Below are 20,125 nucleotides of genomic sequence, written 5' to 3' on the forward strand. Positions count from 1 at the left end.
ACCGTAAAAACAACAACAGATCAGGATGGACATAGGACCCAAAACATTGAGAGAACCAACGACCCAATCACATTATGTGCTGATCATCCATACCCAAGGAGGAAGCCTCCATAGCCGCACCAATACGGAATGAGTGTGTACCAAACTCTGAATAATTGACACCCAATTACTCAAGCAGGACTTGAATATAGTGTTAAACTGAAAATGCGTCAAAAAGGCTCCATAACTGTGGACGAAAAGCTGTGAGCTGGAAAAAACGAGATGCACGATGACCAATAATATCAACTGGACAGAATGAACCACCTAATGCCTTGATCACTAGCCAAAAACCATATCCCAACTACTAAACCACCAGAACGGGATGCACTCGGCACTACAAACTCACTAATGCGCAAAGCAGCAAAGAACTACTGTAAAAGCCACTTTAAACAAGATCGTCTACTTCAAGTCCGTGCAAACATCCGAAAGAACACCAAAAAGAGATTGCAGCAACATAGCATAGAAAACACAGGCCGATGACAATCAAAGGAGATGTGCTCCTTCCTCCTACCTTTAACCACCTGCCAAACAACAAAAGCTTTGGCAACATCCAAGTGCCCTCCTAATTTTAACATGAAAGCAATTCCAGAGAGAGTTTTAACCACAGCTGATGCAGAACACTCTGTCATACGTAAATAATCCAACGCATATGGCGGGTATCATCGCTGAGTAATTGTGATCTGGCAAAAGGCAACAGTGAGGGATACCACCCCTTGTGCCCGCTTGACGTCAACTACGTTGAGCTCACGAGACGCGGTATGGTCCCAGGTTACAAAGACGTAACGTTATGCCCTCCTGGAGGAGCCTGTAAGGTCAGCTTGGTACAGTTTACACAGACACCTCCTGTCTACGCGGGCACCGAGGCAACAAGCTGAGAGAGCCTTTTCACTGCCAAAGTGAAACAGCGCTTTCTCAGCCCGGGTAATCTGCCACCAGCTTCTCATTTGATATAAGCCTGGTCCGTTAACAGGATTATATAAGGTGAGAAACCAACCCGCGGTAGCTTATAACTAGGCCAAAACACGGACGTGGGGATTCGTGATCAAGATACAAGACAGCACAAGATTAAATTATATATTTAATCACCTTAAGGGCACACTAGATAACACAATATACACTAAGAACATATACAGTGGTCTGAGGTTACAAATACAGGTAATATGGTACAAACAGGATTACACAAAGTACAAGTCAGTTACCGGGTAGATGAATGTTCCTTTGGGTTATGATGGTGCAATAGTAGTTGGCTGCGGTCACATGGGGGCAGTGATGTCAGTAGTTTCCAGGTCTCTCCAAACACATGGCACGATGTGACCCCCTTTCAGAGAAAGACCCGCCTGCTTGCTGGCCTTTTAAACTGTGGCTGGCCCCTCCCCTCCCAGCCTTTGGGAGGGGTCCACCACCCCCCTCTGCTGGACTGGCAGCAAATGACCCACAAAACCCTTTAGGGTTCATAGCTTCAGACCAGAAGGTCACAGGGAGATGGTTCTGGGACCAACGGATCCGCCTGGGTTCCGGCTACCAGTAGAGTCAAAGCATGGTACTGTTATTTGGTTTCTGTGGAGAGATATGTATATCTCCCTTCCCTAGCCTCCCACCACCACACTAAGACCATGGGCATGTTCATCGTGGCCACCGGGACACAAATATGTATCCGGATTGCGCCTGTGATTCATAATTCCTTATAAATCGCCAGTTCCATGCTGTCTGCTAGATTTGATTGAACTGAGGAATGGAGGTTTTCCTGCAGGATCCATGCTGTCTGAATGGGGTGTGAAATTGTAAACAAAGGTGACCTGCAAGAAGTTCTCTGCCATATGGCTGAGGCTTTGAAGCAGGGCACTAATGTGGAGTTCACTACTACAACAGCTAATGGTGGGTGTGGGGACATGGCTGACAGTAAATATTAATCCATATTCCTCACAGCAACCAACCTACCAAAGCCTGACAGAATGCTCAGACTGACAAGTGAGTCTCTACTACTTCACAAAAGTGTTCCAGGCAGGATTCCCCCGGTTTGGCAGGTGGCTTAGACCATTGGAAACAATGCAAGGTGGAGTAAATGCCTCCACAAATGGAGCACTACTGTCTAAATTTGCAGGCTGCCAGGAATTGGCAATGACCTTCATTGTAGAGCCAGAAGGCTTCCTTTGCACAATGAGCCACGGCCCCGGAAGAACCTTCTGAGACCGTGGCTCCCGACTGAAAAGGACGGGATGGTTTTTGAGCTAAATCAACTGCAGCCAGACATCAGTTGCATTTGACGCCCAACCAATCTCAAGTGATAAAGCCAACCTTATCCGATACTCCTCGTTATATCGTCACCATGCAGCTTGTGTGCACCAAATATGGTGTCTAAGTAAACAAATAAATCTGTACCTTTTTATGGAAAACACTGGCAAATTACATGCGCAAGGGTAGCAAAACCCTGTAACCAATTACCGAACGTTTTTTGCCAGCTTCACTCTCTCTTTCACACCTGCGCTAGGTGATGGGGACACTTCAAGTTAGAATATACTAAGAACTGTGTACATAACTGCCCCCTGCTGCCTGGCACTACCCGATCTCTTACAGGGGATGTGATCCGCACAATTAACCCCTCAGGTGCCGCACCTGAGGGGTTAATTGTGGGATCTCAGCCCCCTGATCGGGGGCTGCCAGGCAGCAGGGGCCAGACCCCCCTCCTTCCCCAGTATTAAAAGCATTGGTGGCCAGTGCGGCCCCTCCCTTCCCTCCCCAGTATTCAAAGCATTGGTGGCAGTGGCCACAGGCTAACAACCCCCCTCCCCCCCCATCATTGGTGGCAGTGGAGCGTCATTTCCGATCGGAGTCCCAGTTTAATCGCTGGGGCTCCGATCGGTTACCATGGCAGCCAGGACGCCACTGCAGTCCTGGCTGCCATGGTTACTTAGCTTATACTTACCTGCGCTGTCTGTGGCCGTCTGATCTACTGCAGGTAAGTATAAGCTAAGTAACCATGGCAGCCAGGACTGCAGTGGCGTCCTGGCTGCCATGTTAACCGATCGGAGCCCCAGCGATTAAACTGGGACTCCGATCGGAAATGCCACTCCGCTGCCACCAATGATGGGGGGGAGGGGGGTTGTTAGCCTGTGGCCACTGCCACCAATGCTTTTAATACTGGGGAGGGAGGGGGGTCGCACTGGCCACCAATGCTTTTAATACTGGGGAGGGGGGCCGCTCTGGCCACCAATGCTTTTAATACTGGGGAGGGAGGGGGGTCTGGCCCCTGCTGCCTGGCAGCACCCGATCAGGGGGCTGAGATCCGCACAATTAACCCCTCAGGTGCGGCACCTGAGAGGTTAATTGTGCGGATCACAGCCCCCTGTAAGAGATCGGGTGGTGCCAGGCAGCAGTTATGTACACAGTTCTTAGTATATTCTAACTTGAAGCGTCCCCATCACCATGGGAACGCCTCTGTGTTAGAATATACTGTCGGATCTGAGTTTTCACGATCTAACTCAAATCCGATGGTATATTCTAACATAGAGGCGTTCCCATGGTGATGGGGACGCTTCAAGTTAAATATACCATTGGATTGGAGAAAACTCTGATCCGATGTTATATTAATAGGGACTCCTGACTTTACATTGAAAGTCAATGGGGGGCGGATCCGTTTACAATTACACCAATATTGTGCCAATGTAAACGGATCCGTCCCCATTGACTTACATTGTAAGTCAGGACGGATCCATCCGGCTCCGCACCACCAGGCGGACACCAAAACGCTGCTTGCAGCGTTTTGGTGTCTGCCTCCAGAGCGGAATGGAGGCGGAACGGAGCCAAACTGATGCATTCTGAATGGATCCGCATCCATTCAGAATGCATTGGGGCTAAACTGATCAGTTTGGGGCCTCTTGTGAGAGCCTTGAAACGGATCTCACAGGCGGACCCTGAAACGCCAGTGTGAAAGTAGCCTTATTAGGCCCTTTCTCAAAGGAGTGCTCCTTGTCTACAGTCGTCTGATCTATTGAAATAAAAGACCAAATATCAACAGATCCAATCCCTGGTTTCGGAGGACAAGTGAGAACAGAGAGGGGGCACACCACAGAACAATGAATCACGAATGGACAATCTGGCGGCAGATGGCCAGGCCGATCCTTCGTGGACTGTGACATACCTGAAAGGGGAGGTGAAGGTACCACACACAGTCTTCCAAGAGTGCAACAACAATTTTTAATGCCGAAACTAGATCCGCTGTCAAATTTCAGAAGCAGACCAAGCCCAAGTACGAGGCGTGGCCTACCAGAGTTGGGGCGGGGTTTAGTGGTTCTAAAGTCTGGCTTTTGAGGGTGCTCTGAGTGGCCACCCTATGACGGCTTCTCCTGTGATGACTCTTCTTTCTCTTCCTCACCTTGCTCAGATACTACAACACAAAAATTGGAAAGGGGACAGGAACTACCTGTGCTGCTTACTCCATGCGCACCAGTACCAGGTATAACATGAGCCTAAATGGTGCAGGAGGCATGCAGTAACGTGTCTGAGCCAGCAGAGGGCTACCTGGACAGCCTAACTGTGCAGGGACACCAGCCATACTACACCTGGGGCTTCCACTGCACACCAGTCCTAAGGGTTAAATCCTCATCACATCTCCTCCCCCACTGCCCTCAGGGGAAATATCAATCAAGGGAACTGGAGGCACTGAGGGGGGATGGGCATCACTAGCTACAACTGCAAGAGTCTCACACCTAGTTCCACCCCAGGACTGGGGATAGCACAGGCAGGGGGCGCTGCAGTGTTGAAGCTCCAGAAGACACAGCCGACTGCTGCGTGTACCAGGCTCTATCCTGCTGAGAGGCAGAGAACACCCGGCCATTGGGGATAAGAAGGAAACAGCCCCCACAGCATTCAAATTGTTTAACCCCCGCAGTCCCTGCCACCTTCCCTATGTGGTTCAGTGACAACGTGGTTTGTGGTTAGAGAAAATGTTTCAGAAGACATATACAGTGTGAGTGACTGAACTGCACTATATTCTTTCAGTCTGCGCTCTACCTGTGTCACACATCCTGCTGCGTGCAGCCTCTGATGCTCGGATGAGACATTTCCCGCCTGCTTCTGACCACGCCCCCTCTTACTTGATGTAGCTGTCGGAGGTGCCATTCACAGCCTGACATAATGACGCAGCGCACGGATATACCCCGGGACGTTGTCATTCTTCTGCGAGGTGACTGACCAGGAGGAGGGAGGGGGACGTGGGATTTCCACTAATAATTATTAATGGCACTTGTCATAATAGGTGGTATGGTGTAGAGGCAGTCATTTTATGAAAAGTTGTCAGGTTATAGTGAGGAAGGGGGGGGGGGGGGGGTGTTATTCTGAGGTAAAACCTAAGTATCCACATAACTGCTCTGTATGTAATAATTGTGTCAGGAGGACACTTTACAGGTAGTTTCTCTGATCTAAAGGGGTTGTGATATAATAAAAAATCTTGGACAAACCTTCTAAGGCTAGGTCTACACGATGACATTTGTCGCACCAATGTCGTGTAATGATAGTCTATGGTGTCGCACTGCGTCGCAAAAAATCCATCCATCCATTTTTCTGCGACTGTCGCGTCGCACTGCGACACCATAGACTATCAGTATAAAAATTGTTGCGCGACATAGGGCACAACTGTGTGTCGCGCTGCACATGTCGTCGTGTAGACCTAGCCTAATAGCCAAAAATACACGGCTGAGGAGAGTGACTGCTGCGGTCATGTGCTGGATGGTAGGGCGCCCCCTGCGGGAGGACCGGACCTGCGCCACAGAGAATGGCACTGGAGAAACTCTTGTTAGCCCTATAAGGGATTGTTTTATGTGGGGGCAAGATATATTATTTTCAGGGTACATCAGGTGAATATACTGAATCTTGGTGGTGTGCAAATAAAAAAAAAAAAAAAAAAACAGCACAATTCCCCCATTGTTTTAGGGTTTTGTTTTTATGGTTTGCACTGCGCAGTAATAATGACATATTGGCGGTCAATTACTAGGACTCCACCCACATCAGAAACTGGCGTGAAAGTCTTTTTAAATGCTGTTGTGCCTAAACTGAGGCCTCATTCACATGAACATGAAAAACGGCTTTTTTTCTAGGTCTATGGGGCTTATTTACACGGCCTATTGAAATCTGTGGGACAGGAGTGTGCCCCTCTAACAGCCGGGTACACCATGTTAAAACAAAGGTTTAAAAAAACAAAACAAAAAAAAACACCTCATCCACTTGCATGTGCGGGGATACTTGCAGCAGAACCTGATGTTCCCAGCGAGGTGACATCACAAAACTGCCATTAAAAACAGAAAGCCTTCCAGAAAATGGATGCCCACATTGATGCAAAATGGCCATGAACAACTGACAGTGTATCTGTTTTTAATGGCTTTTTATTTTATTTTTAACTGTCATGTGTATGCCCCCCTAGGTCCCTTTCACATGAGCGATACGGATTGTGTCAGGCTCTGCTCAGGGAAAAGCTGATGGTTTTGCACACAAGTTCAGTCAGCTTTTTTTTCTGTGTTTGCGTTCAGTGTGTGCGTGTTTTCCGTCCAGATTCTATTCAGAATGCATCTGAAGGAGTGAAGAAAACTGAAGCAATCGGTACCAACAATCTACATCTAGTTAACCCTATGGTGTCAAAGCCTATTTTCATTTTTGCATTTTGGATTTTTCATTACCACGTTCCAATTACGATAACTTTTTTATTTATTTTTCCTTTCACCTAGCCATAAGAGGGATTTTTTGCAGGGCAAGATGCATTTTTTTTAATGCTTCCATTTTTTATTTACCATATTTTTTATTGGAAAATGGGAGAAAATTGAAAAAAAACTAGAATTCCGCCAATGTTTTTGGGGTTTTGACATCACAGCGTTCACTGTACACTAAAAATGACATGATCTCCTTATTCTGCGGCTCAATACAAATGCAGTGATGACAAATTTTCTTTGAGTTGCCAAATTCTGACAGCCATAACTTTTTTATATTTCAGTCTACAGAACAGTTTTTTTGCATAATGAATTTTTGTATTTTTTCTATTGGTACCGTTTTTGTGGTATATATGTATTTTTGATCACTTATTTAAATTTTGAGGGGACAAGATGACAAAAAAATGGTGAATCGCACATACATTTTTTTTTCTCCTGTTCCTGTGTTCACCGTAAAGGAATAAAAAATATTTTTAATAGTTCAGACATTTTCAGACTTGCTGATGCCTAATATATGTTTTTTTTAATTTTTTTTTTTATTGTTTATATATAAAAGTTGGAAAGGGGGGGAGATTTCACTGCGTGGGCTCTGATCAGAAGGCAAAGGAAGCCGCATCCCACTGCCTTCACTCAACAGTGCCGTGATCAACATTAATCGCGGCACTTGAGGGGTTAAATGACCGGGGCAGCGCGATCGCCGCTTCACTTTAGTGCGGACGGGTGCAAGCACCCGCCGTGTGTGGAGTGGGACCGCTGCAGAGGCTCACTCCATACATCCCCTGAAGCATTATGACATAACTGTAAGTCATAATGCGCGAAGCGTAGGGTTGCCACCCAGCCAGTATCTCACTGGCAAGGCCGGTGCCGGTGCCGGTAATTTTTTTTTCTACCGCCAATATTAATTGCCGGTATTTTCCTATAAGGACTGTTACTAATGAGCACTCATTGGTACAGCCTTTAACCCTCCCCCACTTGTGGGTAATAAAAAATAAATTAAAATAAAAATCACCTCCCCCATTTGATCACGATGCGGGGATTACTCGCTGCTGACTGAAGGACAGGACCTGCGAGACGTCATCCTGCTGGAGCGCAAGTCCTGTCTTAAGCTTCCAGTCAGCAGTAAGTGTGTTCCCGTGGCGTGATCAAATGGAGGAGGTGAGTTTTTTTTTTTTTTTTTGGAAAAAAAAAAAAAGCTGAGAATGGCGCAATTTACGGAACAGGAGGCCTATTATAGAAATGCCTATTCTTGTCCGCAAAATGGACAAGAATAGGACAGCACTCATAATTTTTGCGGCCCCACGGAACTGGGGGGGTGCTAATAGGGGCATTATTAATGCTGGGGGCACTAATGAGGGCATTACTAATTCTGGTCCGCACTAATAAAGGCATTAATATTTCTGGGGGGCACAGTATGACAGAGACTTAAAGAGGACCTTTCACTACAATAAAAAATATAAACTAAGGCTACTTTCACACTTGCGTTCGGGGTTCCGCTTGTGAGTTTGAAGGCTCTCACAAGCGGCCCCAATGCATTCTGAGTGGATCCGCTCAGAATGCCTCAGTCTGGTACCGTTTGGCCTCCGCTCAGCAGGCGGACACCCGAACGCTGCTTGCAGCGTTCGGGGGTCCGCCTGGCCGTGCGGAGCCAAACGGATCCGTCCAGACTTACAATGGATCCGTTTGAAGTTAACACAATATGGCTCAATTTCAAACGGATCCGTCCCCCATTGACTTTCAATGTAAAGTCTGGACTGATTCGTCTGACTAACTTTCATACTTAGATTTTTTTTCTGAAATATAATGCAGACAGATCTGTTCTGAATGGATCCCATCGTCTGCATTATAGGAGCCGATCCGTCTGTGCAGACACCAAACGGATCCGCTCCGAACGCAAGTGTGAAAGTAGCCTAAGCATACAGACATGGAGAGCGGCGCCCAGGGATCTCCCTGCACTTACTATTATCCCTGGGCGCCGCTCCGTTCTCCCGGTATAGGCTCCGTTATGTTCAGATTTTCGGCTCAACTGGGAGGAGCCTGCCAGCGTCTCCTTCTCCCAGGCTGGAGCGCTGGCCAATCGCAGCTTTATAGAGCTTTATACTGATGTCAGTGATGACAGGAGAAGATTTCAGTTTAAGCACTCGGACTGCAGAAGGATGCTCCTAACGTAAGGTGAGAGCTCAAAAAAAAAAACACTGTCGAGGTTACCGTAATTTAATTAAATATTTTATAGGATTGGATGGCTGCGGGCGTGGCAATGCCAATTGTGCTTATCTGTTCTTTTATATTTGAGAAATGTAATGTTATGTATTTTTAAGACTTTTGTGAAAAACTTTACTGAACTTCTTTTTATACTTTTTTGTTCCCTTTAGGGACTAGAACTCAGTGCTTTGATTGCTTTTACTATGCACTATAACTCCTATATTACAGTCCATAGTAGTTCTGACAGGCATGCTACAACATCCTTTTGGAGGCAGCATACAGTATATTAACAGCCGGGGTATGGCAGGAGTGATGCCCTTCAGAAGGCCCCCAGCTGCCATGCCAAGTAGTCGGCACCCCACGATTGTGTTCAGGAGGTGCAGATTAGGAGACAGAGGGAGCTCCCTCTGCCTAATCTCACATGCCATGCGCCAGCCCCCAGGGGAGGTGTGAAAAAAAGTAGAGAAGATGGATATGGTGGCTGAGGCAGCAAGGGTGGTTGTAGTCCTCACAGTGGCTAATTATAGCTCCAGCTTTGTGGGCAGTCCATAGAGGGGCATATCCTGGGCTTGGGACTCCTGCCTTGTGGTGGCTAAGGTGCACTTGATGGTGGATGGTTGGCAGCGTGCAAGGCAGGAGGACAGGGGCAATGGTGGATGGAGAAGCAATGATCAGGCCCGCTTGATTAGAAGGTACTCTGTACTGAATAAGTGGTGGGGGTTGCAGTACAAATATAAACAATGGGCACTGTTTTAAGTACTTCACAAGGCAGTAATTCTCCAGAAGGCGACTATTGGGATCAACATTGTAATGTTCCCCTGTAGGTCTCTCTCTAGACATAAATGAAACACCAAAACAAATTCCCAAATAAATGTAATAGACCCATATATAAGCAAATTATGAACACCAAAAAGGATATATGAATCATCACTATATTATATGAAATAATATACCAACACAAAGTATAATCAATCACGACATAATTTTATTACTATCACTTTAAATCACATGATTGGCAAAACACTATTAAAATGAAGATTAAAAAGCAATAGGGCTGGTGGTGCATGGTTGATGGCAGGGGCGTAGCTATAGGAAGGCAGAGGTAGCAGTTGCTACCGGGCCCAGGAGCCCGAGGGGGCCCAGACTCTTGTGCTGCATAGGAATACACCAGTATTATTGAAAGTGCATGCTGTTCAAGTTATACCTCTGGCTGGAGGGAAGGGTGTAGATCAGGAATTTGGCATGAGGGGTGCCATTTCAGTTTTTGCCTCAGGCAGCACAATGGCTATGTGTTTCTCTGCCACTGGCCACAAAGCACTGAGGAAATGGGGACCCATTTTGAACTCTTGCACCAGGGCCCATGATCTTTTAGCTACACCCCTGGTTGATGGGCTATCTAATAAAGTGCAAGTGCAAACATGCAGTCAGCAATATAAATAAGGATCATGATCGTTAAGGTCAGCTAACAAGTTCATAGGCTGCACTAGTTAAAAGATAAATGTAAATAAGGAGATATACCTGGCACCGTTGTTATGGCACACTATAGAATATCAAATTATCAATAGATCATCTTATACAAAATCAACAGGTACAACCCTTAGGCCTCTTTCACACGGGCGAGATTTCCGTGCGTGTGCATTTTTTATTATTATTATTTTTTTTGCACACGATTGCTAGGAGACGATCGGGATAGGGAACCGATCATTATTATTTTCCTTTATAACATGGTTATAAGGGAAAATAACATTCTTAGAATGCTTAATAAAATAGGGCTGGAGGGGTTAAAAAAGAAAAGAATTTAACTCTCCTTAATACACTTGTTCGTGCAGCCCGGCTTCTCTTCTGTCGTCTTCTTTGCTGTGCAGGGGGAAAATGACCTGTGGTGATGTCACTGCGCTCATCACATGATCAATCACCATGTATCATGTGATGAGCACAGTGACATCACCACAGGTCATTTTCCTCCTGCACAGTAAAGAAGACAGAAGAGAAGCCGGGTTGTGCCAACAATCGGATTAAGGCTACTTTCACACCTGCGTTTAGGTGCGGATCCGTCTGGTATCTGCACAGACGGATCCGCACCTATAATGCAAACGCTGGCATCCATTACTCTGTAAAAAAATAAAATAAATCTAAGTGTAAGTCAAACGGATCTGTTCTGACTTGCATTGAAAGTCAATGTGGGATGGATCCGTTTACAGTTGCACCATATTGTGTCAGTGTAAAAGGATACATCCCCATTGACTTACATTGTAAGTCAGAACGGATCCGCAAGCAGCGTTTTGGTGTCAGCCTCCATTCCGCTCTGGAGGCGGAACGGAGCCAAACTGATGCATTCTGAACGGATCCTTATCCATTCAGAATGCATTGGGGCTGAACTGATCCATTTTGGGCCGCTTGTGAGAGCCTTGAAACGGATCTCGCAAGCGGACCCAGAAACGCCAGTGTGAAAGTAGCCTTAGGTGAGTTAAAATTATTTTTTATATATATTTTTTTAACCCCTTCAGCCCTATCTTACTAAGCATTCTGTATTAAGAATGCTATTATTTTCCCTTAAAACCATGTTATAAGGGAGAATAATAAAATCTACACAACACAGTACCAAACATGCCGATTTTTCCTCACGCGCGTGCAAAACGCATTAAAATGTTTTGCACTTGCGCGGAAAAATTTTCCGCGCGACGCACCCGCATCTTATCCGGCCCAAATCCATGACGCCTGTGTGAAGGAGGCCTTAAAGGTAAATGTGCATCACCAAAAGTTGGTGGGACTTGCTGAAAAGCCAAACAGGACTGCACAATAGTTCTGACCGCAAGATAGTCCCCAACAAAATACATGCACCACCAGTCCACTCCCCGACGCGCGTTTCGCGTGCTGCTTTTTCAAGGGGTAATAGTAGCAAAGTGCTGGTGCTGGGTATATATAGAGCTCAGCATGCAAAACAGATCACAAAACAGGGTAATTCATTGGCCCAAACATTTAAACATAATCTATACCTGCTTATAATAGGTTGAAGAGCCATTAGCTGACCAATCTCACCTGTATATTGAAAATAATGAGTAGGCGCATCTAACTATATGGCGCCTGAATCCCTGCCTAGACGCTGGTGGGTGTATGCGCCCCCCGGAGTCCGGAAGAGGGGCACCGCACGCCAGGCGATATATCGCCCACCGGACGGCGACTCACTGACGTCACGCGCCTGCTCCTCCCACTATCCACTTGACACCGTACGCACTGCAGACCCCACGAACCGCCGAAGCTTGGTTGAGGTCTCACCGTCTCCTACCCACCCTGGACCTACGACAAGGCTCCAGGCTCCAGTGGGTGAACCTCTCCTAAATCCCGAGAGCAGGAACAGCTCTTACAAGAGCTAGTAGTTATGCCAGGGGAGTATAGCAAATCTTCAGCTTATAGCAATCCCCCAGTTTTGATCAGTTATCCAAACACCAGTCTCAACATGATGAAGGATAAAACAGGAACTCGCTGTACTTGCACGTACAGCCTCCTTTTATTCACAAACCACAAACATAGTACTGCCCACAGGGTTTTGAAATACAACCAATCAATATATTACAACACATACAATGTAAGTACAGCAACCAATCGTTCACGCCCCTAGGGGACCAGAAGGGAGACTGCGACACAGGACAGATATGTAGCAATTCAGGATACAGACACAACACATCCCCACAATGCATCATGGTTTCCTCCTCTCTGCCCTGGAGACACCCGAGGAGCAATCCAATTATCTCTCAGGACAAAGGGAAATCGCCAATACACATGTGGAGACAACAGGACGGAAATCACCATTTAAACACACAATGGGACAATGGCACAATGGGACAATAGAAACACATCCAGCATATTCCTCCCCTCTGTCTAGGAGACAATTGAGTCAATTTCTGTATCGCCGAACTATCTCCTAAGCTGAAAAGTTACACCTCTCATAAATTGCCACAACTTTGTGAGCCTACATTGTACATACACATAACCCACATCAACCCAACCAGTATAACTTTGGGACAAACCCATCCAAAATTCACTTGAATAGGTTCAGGGGTTTTAAAAGTTAGTAAAAGTATCTCAAAGGGCCGTAATCCCAGGGCAGGAGGCTGGCAAACAGCCTCCTCCAAAACACCGTGGTGAGGTTGGTTTCGTCACAATTAGTTATAAATATCAATAAAATAAAAGGCAAAAAATTTACAAAAAATTACAAAAACACATAAAAATACAAAATATTAATAATCGATGTGTGTAGGAAGAGTTACTAGTGTGAATAAAATTTAATAAAGAAATTAAGCGTACAATGATGTGAGCACCATAATAAATGTAAGGGGCTAAAGTGAAAAATGTGCCCGTGAAAGCACAAATCTGTGCCAACAACAAGCTATACAGTGAAAAATAAGTGAGCACCAAGTGTGATGGTGCATCAGTATGGATGCACCAAATCCACATGGCCACACATCAAATCAATAGTGAGAATATGTGCAGTGCAAACTGGATTTAAGGCCTAGTTCACACGACCGTATGGCTTTTATTGTTTTTTTGCGGTCCGTTTTTCACGGATCCGTTGTTCAGTTTTTGAGTTCCGTTGTGTTTCCGTTTCCTTTCCGTATGCCATGTACAGTATACAGTAATTACATAGAAAAAATTGGGCTGGCCCTTAACATTTTCAATAGATGGTTCAGAAAAAAACGGAACGGAAATGGAAGACAAACGGATGCATTTCCGTATGTGTTCAGTTTTTTCTGCGGACCCATTGACTTGAATGGAGCCACGACCCGTGATTTATGGCCAAATATAGGACAAGCTCTATCTTTCAACGGAACGGAAATACGGAAACGGAATGCATACGGAACACATTCAGTTTTTTTTGCAGAACCATTGAAATTAATGGATCTGTATACGGACCGTAAACGGAACACAAAAAAACGGCCCGTACACTCACAAAAAAAACCGTTCGTGTGAACTAGGCCTAACTAAGCAAATGAGCTTCCTATTGGATAATTACTGCATGGGCGATTATCTTTCAGCTGGCAACAAGTTATTTAACCCCAACTGGTGCAATGAGTTCCTTCTCATTTCTTAAACATCCATGTCAAAAGACACATCTCGTGGTCGTGGAAAAGATGTTGGCCTGTTTGAGAAGGGCCAAATCATTGGCATGCATTAAGCAGAGAAAACATCTAAGGAGACTGCAGAAACGACTAAAATTGGGTTAACCCCTTCCCGACCGCAATCTGTATATATACGTGATAGCTGCACATACCCCGTGCAGCTACCACGTGTATATATACGTTCTGGCAGCTCTTTAATCCAAGCGCTGCAAAGCGCTTGGATTAAAGCTTCTGCCCCTGCCCTGTATGCTGTCACGGACAGCATACAGTGCAGTAATGCTGGCAAGGGACCAATCAGAGTGGCCCCTTGCCGGCAATCGATCCGATTGGTTAGTCTGTGCAGACTAACCAATCAGATCGCGGCAGTGTTAAAATGCCGGTTTCAGGCTCTGATCTGCACTCTGCAGATCAGAGCCTTAAAGCCGATAGTGTTCCTCATGCCCCCCGACCCTTCAAGCCCTTGGTGCCCCTCTGTGCCCCCCCTTCCCCCGATCTGTGCCCCGCCGATCTGTGCCTCCTGCGCTCATCTCCTTTCTGCCCTGATGGCATGCGATCCGCCCCCTCCCCGCCCCATGCATTAATTTTGTAGCCGCCCCTCCTGCCCCATTGTAATCAGTACCCCCCGACCCCCCCCCCCCCTTTCCAGCGCTGCCCCCGATTCCCCATTCTGTGTGTGATGGCGGCCGCCACCAGCAGAGTGTTAGCTCTATGCTGACACTCTCCTGTAACCTCATAGATGCCGCAGTTGCGGCATCCATGGGGTTAACAGAGGGAGGGAGCTCCCTCTCTCCACCATCGGGGCTGCAGCGCTGTGATTGCAGCACCCGACGATGCTTTGCAAAAGCATCCGGTTGCCATGGCAAAGGCCTCCAGTGCTGCCACCTACAGGCAATCTGGAAGTATTATACTTTGCAATGCAAGAGCATTGCAAAGTATAGTACAACTATCAGCCCCACTGGATCTTCAAGATCCAAGAGGGAACTGATAAAAAAAAAGTGAAAATAATAAAAGTAAAAATAAATTTAATAAAAAATAAATATGTAAATAAAAAAAAAACATTGCCTTTTTCTATAAAAAAATGAAAAAATAAAATACACATATTAGGTGTTACCGCGTCCGTAACGACCGTCTCTATAAATATATCACATGATAGACCCCATCCGATAAACACCATAAAAATAAAATAAAAAAAAGTGCCAAAAAAGCTATTTTTGTCACCTTGCATCACAAAAAGTGCAACAGCAAGCGATCAAAAAGGCGTATGACCCCCAAAATAGTACCAATTAAACCGTCACCTCGTCCCGCAAAAAATGATACCCTATTTAAGACAATCGCCCAAAAAATAAAAAAAGCTATGGCTCTCAGACTATAGAGCACTAAAACATCATTTTTTTGGTTTCAGAAATGCTATTATTGTGTAAAACTTAAATAAATAAGAAAAAGTATACATATTAGGTATTGCCACGTCTGTAATGATCTTCTCTATAAAACTATCACATGACCTAACTCCTCAGATGAATGCTGTAAAAATAAATAAATGAAAACTGTTCCAAAACAGCCAATTTTTGGGTCACCTTGCCCCATAAAGTGTAATAATGAATGGTCAAAAAATCCTATGTACCCAAAAATGGTACCAATAAAAACCTCAACACTTTCTGCAAAAAACGAGCCCCTGCACAAGACGATCAGCAGAAAAATAAAAAACATGGCGTTCAGAAAACCAATCCAGCACAATCTACCTTCCAAAAACCGTATGGCATTCCTTTCCTTCTGCGCCCTGCCGTGTGCCCGTACAACAGTTTTACGACCACATGTGGGGTGTAAACCGCGGAATCAGGGTAATAAATATTGAGTTTTGTTTGGCTGTTAACTCTCAATGTGTTAAAGAAAAAAAATATATAAAATGGAAAATCTGCCAAAAAAGTAAAATTTTGAAATTTCATCTCCATTTTCCTTTAATTCTTGTGGTACGCCTAAAGGGTTAACAAAGTTTGTAAAATCAGTTTTGAGTAACTTGAGGGGTGTAGTTTCTACAATGGGGTCATTTATGGGGGTTTCCACTATGTAAGCCCCACAAAGGGACTTCAGACCTGAACTGGTCCTTAAAAAGTGGGTTTTGGAAATTTTCTTAAAAATTGTAAGAATTGCTTCTAAGCCTTCTAACGTCCTAAAAAAATAAAATGACATTTCCAAAATGATGCAAACATAAAGTAGACATATGGGGAATGTTAATTAATAAATATTTTATTAGGTATGACTTTCTGTTTTAGAAGCAGAGAAATTGAAATTTGGAAAATTGTGAATTTTTCTAAATTTTTGGTAAATTTGGGATTTTTCCATAAATAAAGGTGAAATATATTGACTCAAATATATGACTATCATGAAGTACAATGTGTCACGAGAAAACAATCTCAGTGTTCCAAAGCTATTACCACATAAAGTGACACATGTCAGATTTGTAAATTTTGACCTGGACACTGGGGCATCAATGACCCTTGGTCATGAAGGGGTTAAGAACTGTCCAACGCATTAAAAACTGGAAGGATAGTGGGGACCCATCGTATTCGAGGAAGAAATATGGCAGGAAAAAATCCTGAATGATCGTGATCAGCGATTACTTAAACATTTGGTGAAATCAAATCAGAGAAAAACATATGTAGAACTTAGGCTATGTTTAATAGTGAAAGTAAGAGCATTTCCACATGCACAATGTGAAGGGAACGCAAGGGATTGGGACCGAACAGCTATGTAGCCGTAAGAAAACCACTAATCAGTGAGGCAAACCAGAAAAAAAAGTCTTCAGTTTGCTAGGGAGCATAAAGATTGGACTCTGGAGCCATGGAATAAGGTCATGTGGTCTGATGAGTCCAGATTTACCCTGTTCCAGAGTGATGGGCACATCAGGGTAAGAAGAGAGGCAGAAGAAGTGATGCACCCATCATGCTTAGTGCCTACTGTACAAGCCTCTGGGGGCAGTGCTATGATCTGGGGTTGCTGCAGTTGGTCAGGTCTAGGTTCAGCAACAGTATGTGCCCCAAGAATGAGGTCAGCTGACTACCTGAACATACTGAATGACCAGGTTATTCCATCAATGGATTTTTTCTTCCCTGATGGCACGGCATATTCCAAGATGACAATGCCAGGATTCATTGGGCTCAAATAGGGAAAGAGTGGTTCAGGGAGCATGAGATATCATTTTCACACATGGATTGGCCACCACAGAGTCCAGACCTTAACCCCATTGAGAATCTTTGGGATGTGCTGGAAAAGGCTTTGCGCAGCAGTCAGACTCTACTATCATCAATGCAAGATCTTGGTGGTGAATAATTAATGCAACACTGGATGGAAATAAATCTTGTGACATTCTTTTTTCGGCCTTATGTACTATGTTGTTGCAGAAGCTTATCGAAACGATGCCACAGCGAATGCGTGCCGTAATCAAAGCTAAAGGCTTTTTTTTTTTTTGTGGCAACTATTTTTTTTTGGCAGGCAGTGTAAAACAAATGGACAAGATCTAAACCACGTCACCTCACTCTCCTCATCACAGGACAACATACAGGACCAGCGCCAACTCCCATGTGCTAAAATAGGGTCAAGTCAAAGAACATGACCAAATAATACTGCAGGTAAAAACAGATAAAAACAGGAGAAGTAATACCCTGTCATAGTGTACACAACCCCAGCACTGGTGACAAACAACATACAAATATAAAAAAAAACACAATTCACTCTCTAGACAGCCCATGAAATCTTCCCAAATGACCACATGTGTACTCTAAATAAGGCCTTATGCACACGGCCGTTCCGTACGGCAGCCTGGACGGACCGAGACCCATTCAACTTGAATGGGTCCGTGATTCGTCCGCACCGCAAAAAATAGAACACTCCATAGTGCTTTCGTGGGGTTCCATGCCTCCGTTTCACACTGCAGCTCCGGATTGCGGACCCATTCAAGTGAATGGGTCCGCATCCGTGATGCGGGAAACACGCAGCCGGTGCCTGCGTATTGCGGACCGCAATACGGCCACTGCCGGGCAACGGCCGTGTGCATGAGACCTAAATGTTATACAGTTTCTAGGTTCAGGGTGCTGTCCTAGGGTCCATCTCAGAAGTTTGGCAGGAGAAGCAATTTACCCAGACCACGTGCAGTAAAGTCCAAAACCATAAGTGTGTGTTACTTTTACGGTCTAGTCCAGCACAGCCTGAATAGCCCTAAAACATCTGTAAATATCTGTTCTGCTTTCCTTTAGAGGTCAGTCCTTAGTATACTTGACTATTGATAATATGCAGTTTCACAGGGATGATGTTTCCCTGCACAAGGCAGCAGCATTCGCACACAAACATCTTCTCTCTAGGTTGTTCACCTGAAGACTCTCAACCAGGAGGCAGGACCATCCGACCACCCAGCAACGGTAACTAAGGCTGCCAATTAACTATTTACCCTACATAGCCTTACTGGATAACATAGTGCATAAATCACAGTTAGCATAGCAGTAAATCTTTTAAAATAGTGAACCGGGGTATTAACCCTTTAGCAATGAATCACAACATTAATCTTTTAGCAGTAATGGCTCACAGCACTTAGATGCTGCAATCGCTTTTGACTGCAGCAACTAAGCAGTAATCTGCACAGATGGGAGTTATCACTGATCTCAGTAGTGAGAGCTGAGTGCCTGTTATATAATATAGCTGGCGCAGTGGTCACAGGGGAGGTGAGAGAACGGAGTGGCAGCTGTGGTTAAAAGATGGTAGTAGTCCTCACGGTGGCTTAGGTTCTCCCTGGCACGCCCCTCCTCTGTGCACACCCTAGTTTGGGGTCTCCAGTTTGATAGTAGCTGCCGTACAATAAACTGTACAAACTTCCCAATTAAGCCATGGGTAGAATTCTCTCTTTCAATAAATTCTCTCTCTATTTCTCAATATGCAGAACCAAACACCCAGTTGCCGGGTGTAGCCCTTTAACAGACCAGTAATCTGTCTCTGAAGTATGCCTGGAAGAGAGCCTAAAGCTTCTAGCTTAGCCAAGTTGCTGTGAAGTTCAAAACCTTTGCCATATGTTACTGTCACAGTCTTGTGCCATGCAATTGACCTTTTAGTGGCTGCTATATGGTTCCGGCTCAGAAGCTGGTCTCTGGTTATGTCTTTCATGGCAGTTTTAATTTTTTCTTCAGTGCTGCTCTATCTGTCTCCTTCCCTCACATGGACCAGTTCTACTCTCCCCTCTGGAGGGGTGTGCGCAGCAACCCCACTTATCATCTCTTACCAAAGCCTAGTTATTTGCTTGATTTCCCCATATACATGGCCTTTAGTACAGTGTACAATACAGTGACATAAGACCTCTTTGCAGTAACCACTGGCTCACTGCATACCCCTATACTATAAGGCTAGATTCACCCGGCACAGCAATCCACGTACGATGGCATACATTAGCCCCGATTGTCTGCTGTCTTAAACAGCAAGCCTCTGGCAGCTGCCTGGTGTGGACGCCATCTTTAAAGTCTCGACTTCCAACGTATATATGTGTATGGTGGTCAGGAACGGGTTAACTGCCATAAATGATAGTGAATGTGGCCCCCCCCCCCACAGCAACCTGCCACTCCCAGTTTTCAGAAGACAGAGAGGGCGGTGTTGAAACATCACTTGTGCCTACCTTTAGGCGCAATGGTGTTTAAAAAGTCACAAACCTGCGGTTTGTGGCTTTCTTACACCAGTTTCTGACGTACAGGGGTATAGTAAATGACCCAGTAAGTCTTAAAGGGGTTGTGTCACTTCAGCAAATGGCATTTATCATGTAGAGAAAGTTAATACAAGGCACTTACTAATGTATTACTAATTGTATTGTGATTGTCCATATTGCTTTGTTTTCTGGCTGGATTCATTTTTCCATCACATTATGCACTGCTCGTATCCATGGTTACGACCACCCTGCAATCTATCAGCTTGCACACTATAGGAAGAAATGCCATATAATGTGTTTTAATGGTTAATTTTTTTGCAACTGTATTGCGATGGCATTAAAGTACTTTACACAAAATGTCGCCATGTAGCATACCCTTTTGCTTCGCACAACTTTTC

General features: G+C 45.1%; 1 protein-coding gene across 6 annotated transcripts in view; it reads left to right on the forward strand.

Annotated features, from left to right (window-relative positions):
• The first annotated feature begins 5,065 nt into the window (after positions 1 to 5,065).
• Positions 5,066 to 20,125, forward strand: part of SKAP1 (src kinase associated phosphoprotein 1) — a 684,040-nt gene continuing 668,980 nt past the window's right edge. For all 6 annotated transcript variants that reach the window (XM_044300194.1, XM_044300192.1, XM_044300191.1 and 3 more), the window contains exon 1: positions 5,066 to 5,221. In XM_044300194.1, the coding sequence (XP_044156129.1) occupies positions 5,173 to 5,221 (49 nt within the window). In that variant the 5' untranslated portion in view covers positions 5,066 to 5,172. The remainder of the gene's footprint in view (positions 5,222 to 20,125) is intronic.

The sequence above is a fragment of the Bufo gargarizans genome, chromosome 6 (genome assembly GCF_014858855.1).
Source record: "Bufo gargarizans isolate SCDJY-AF-19 chromosome 6, ASM1485885v1, whole genome shotgun sequence".
NCBI classification, from domain to species: domain Eukaryota; kingdom Metazoa; phylum Chordata; class Amphibia; order Anura; family Bufonidae; genus Bufo; species Bufo gargarizans.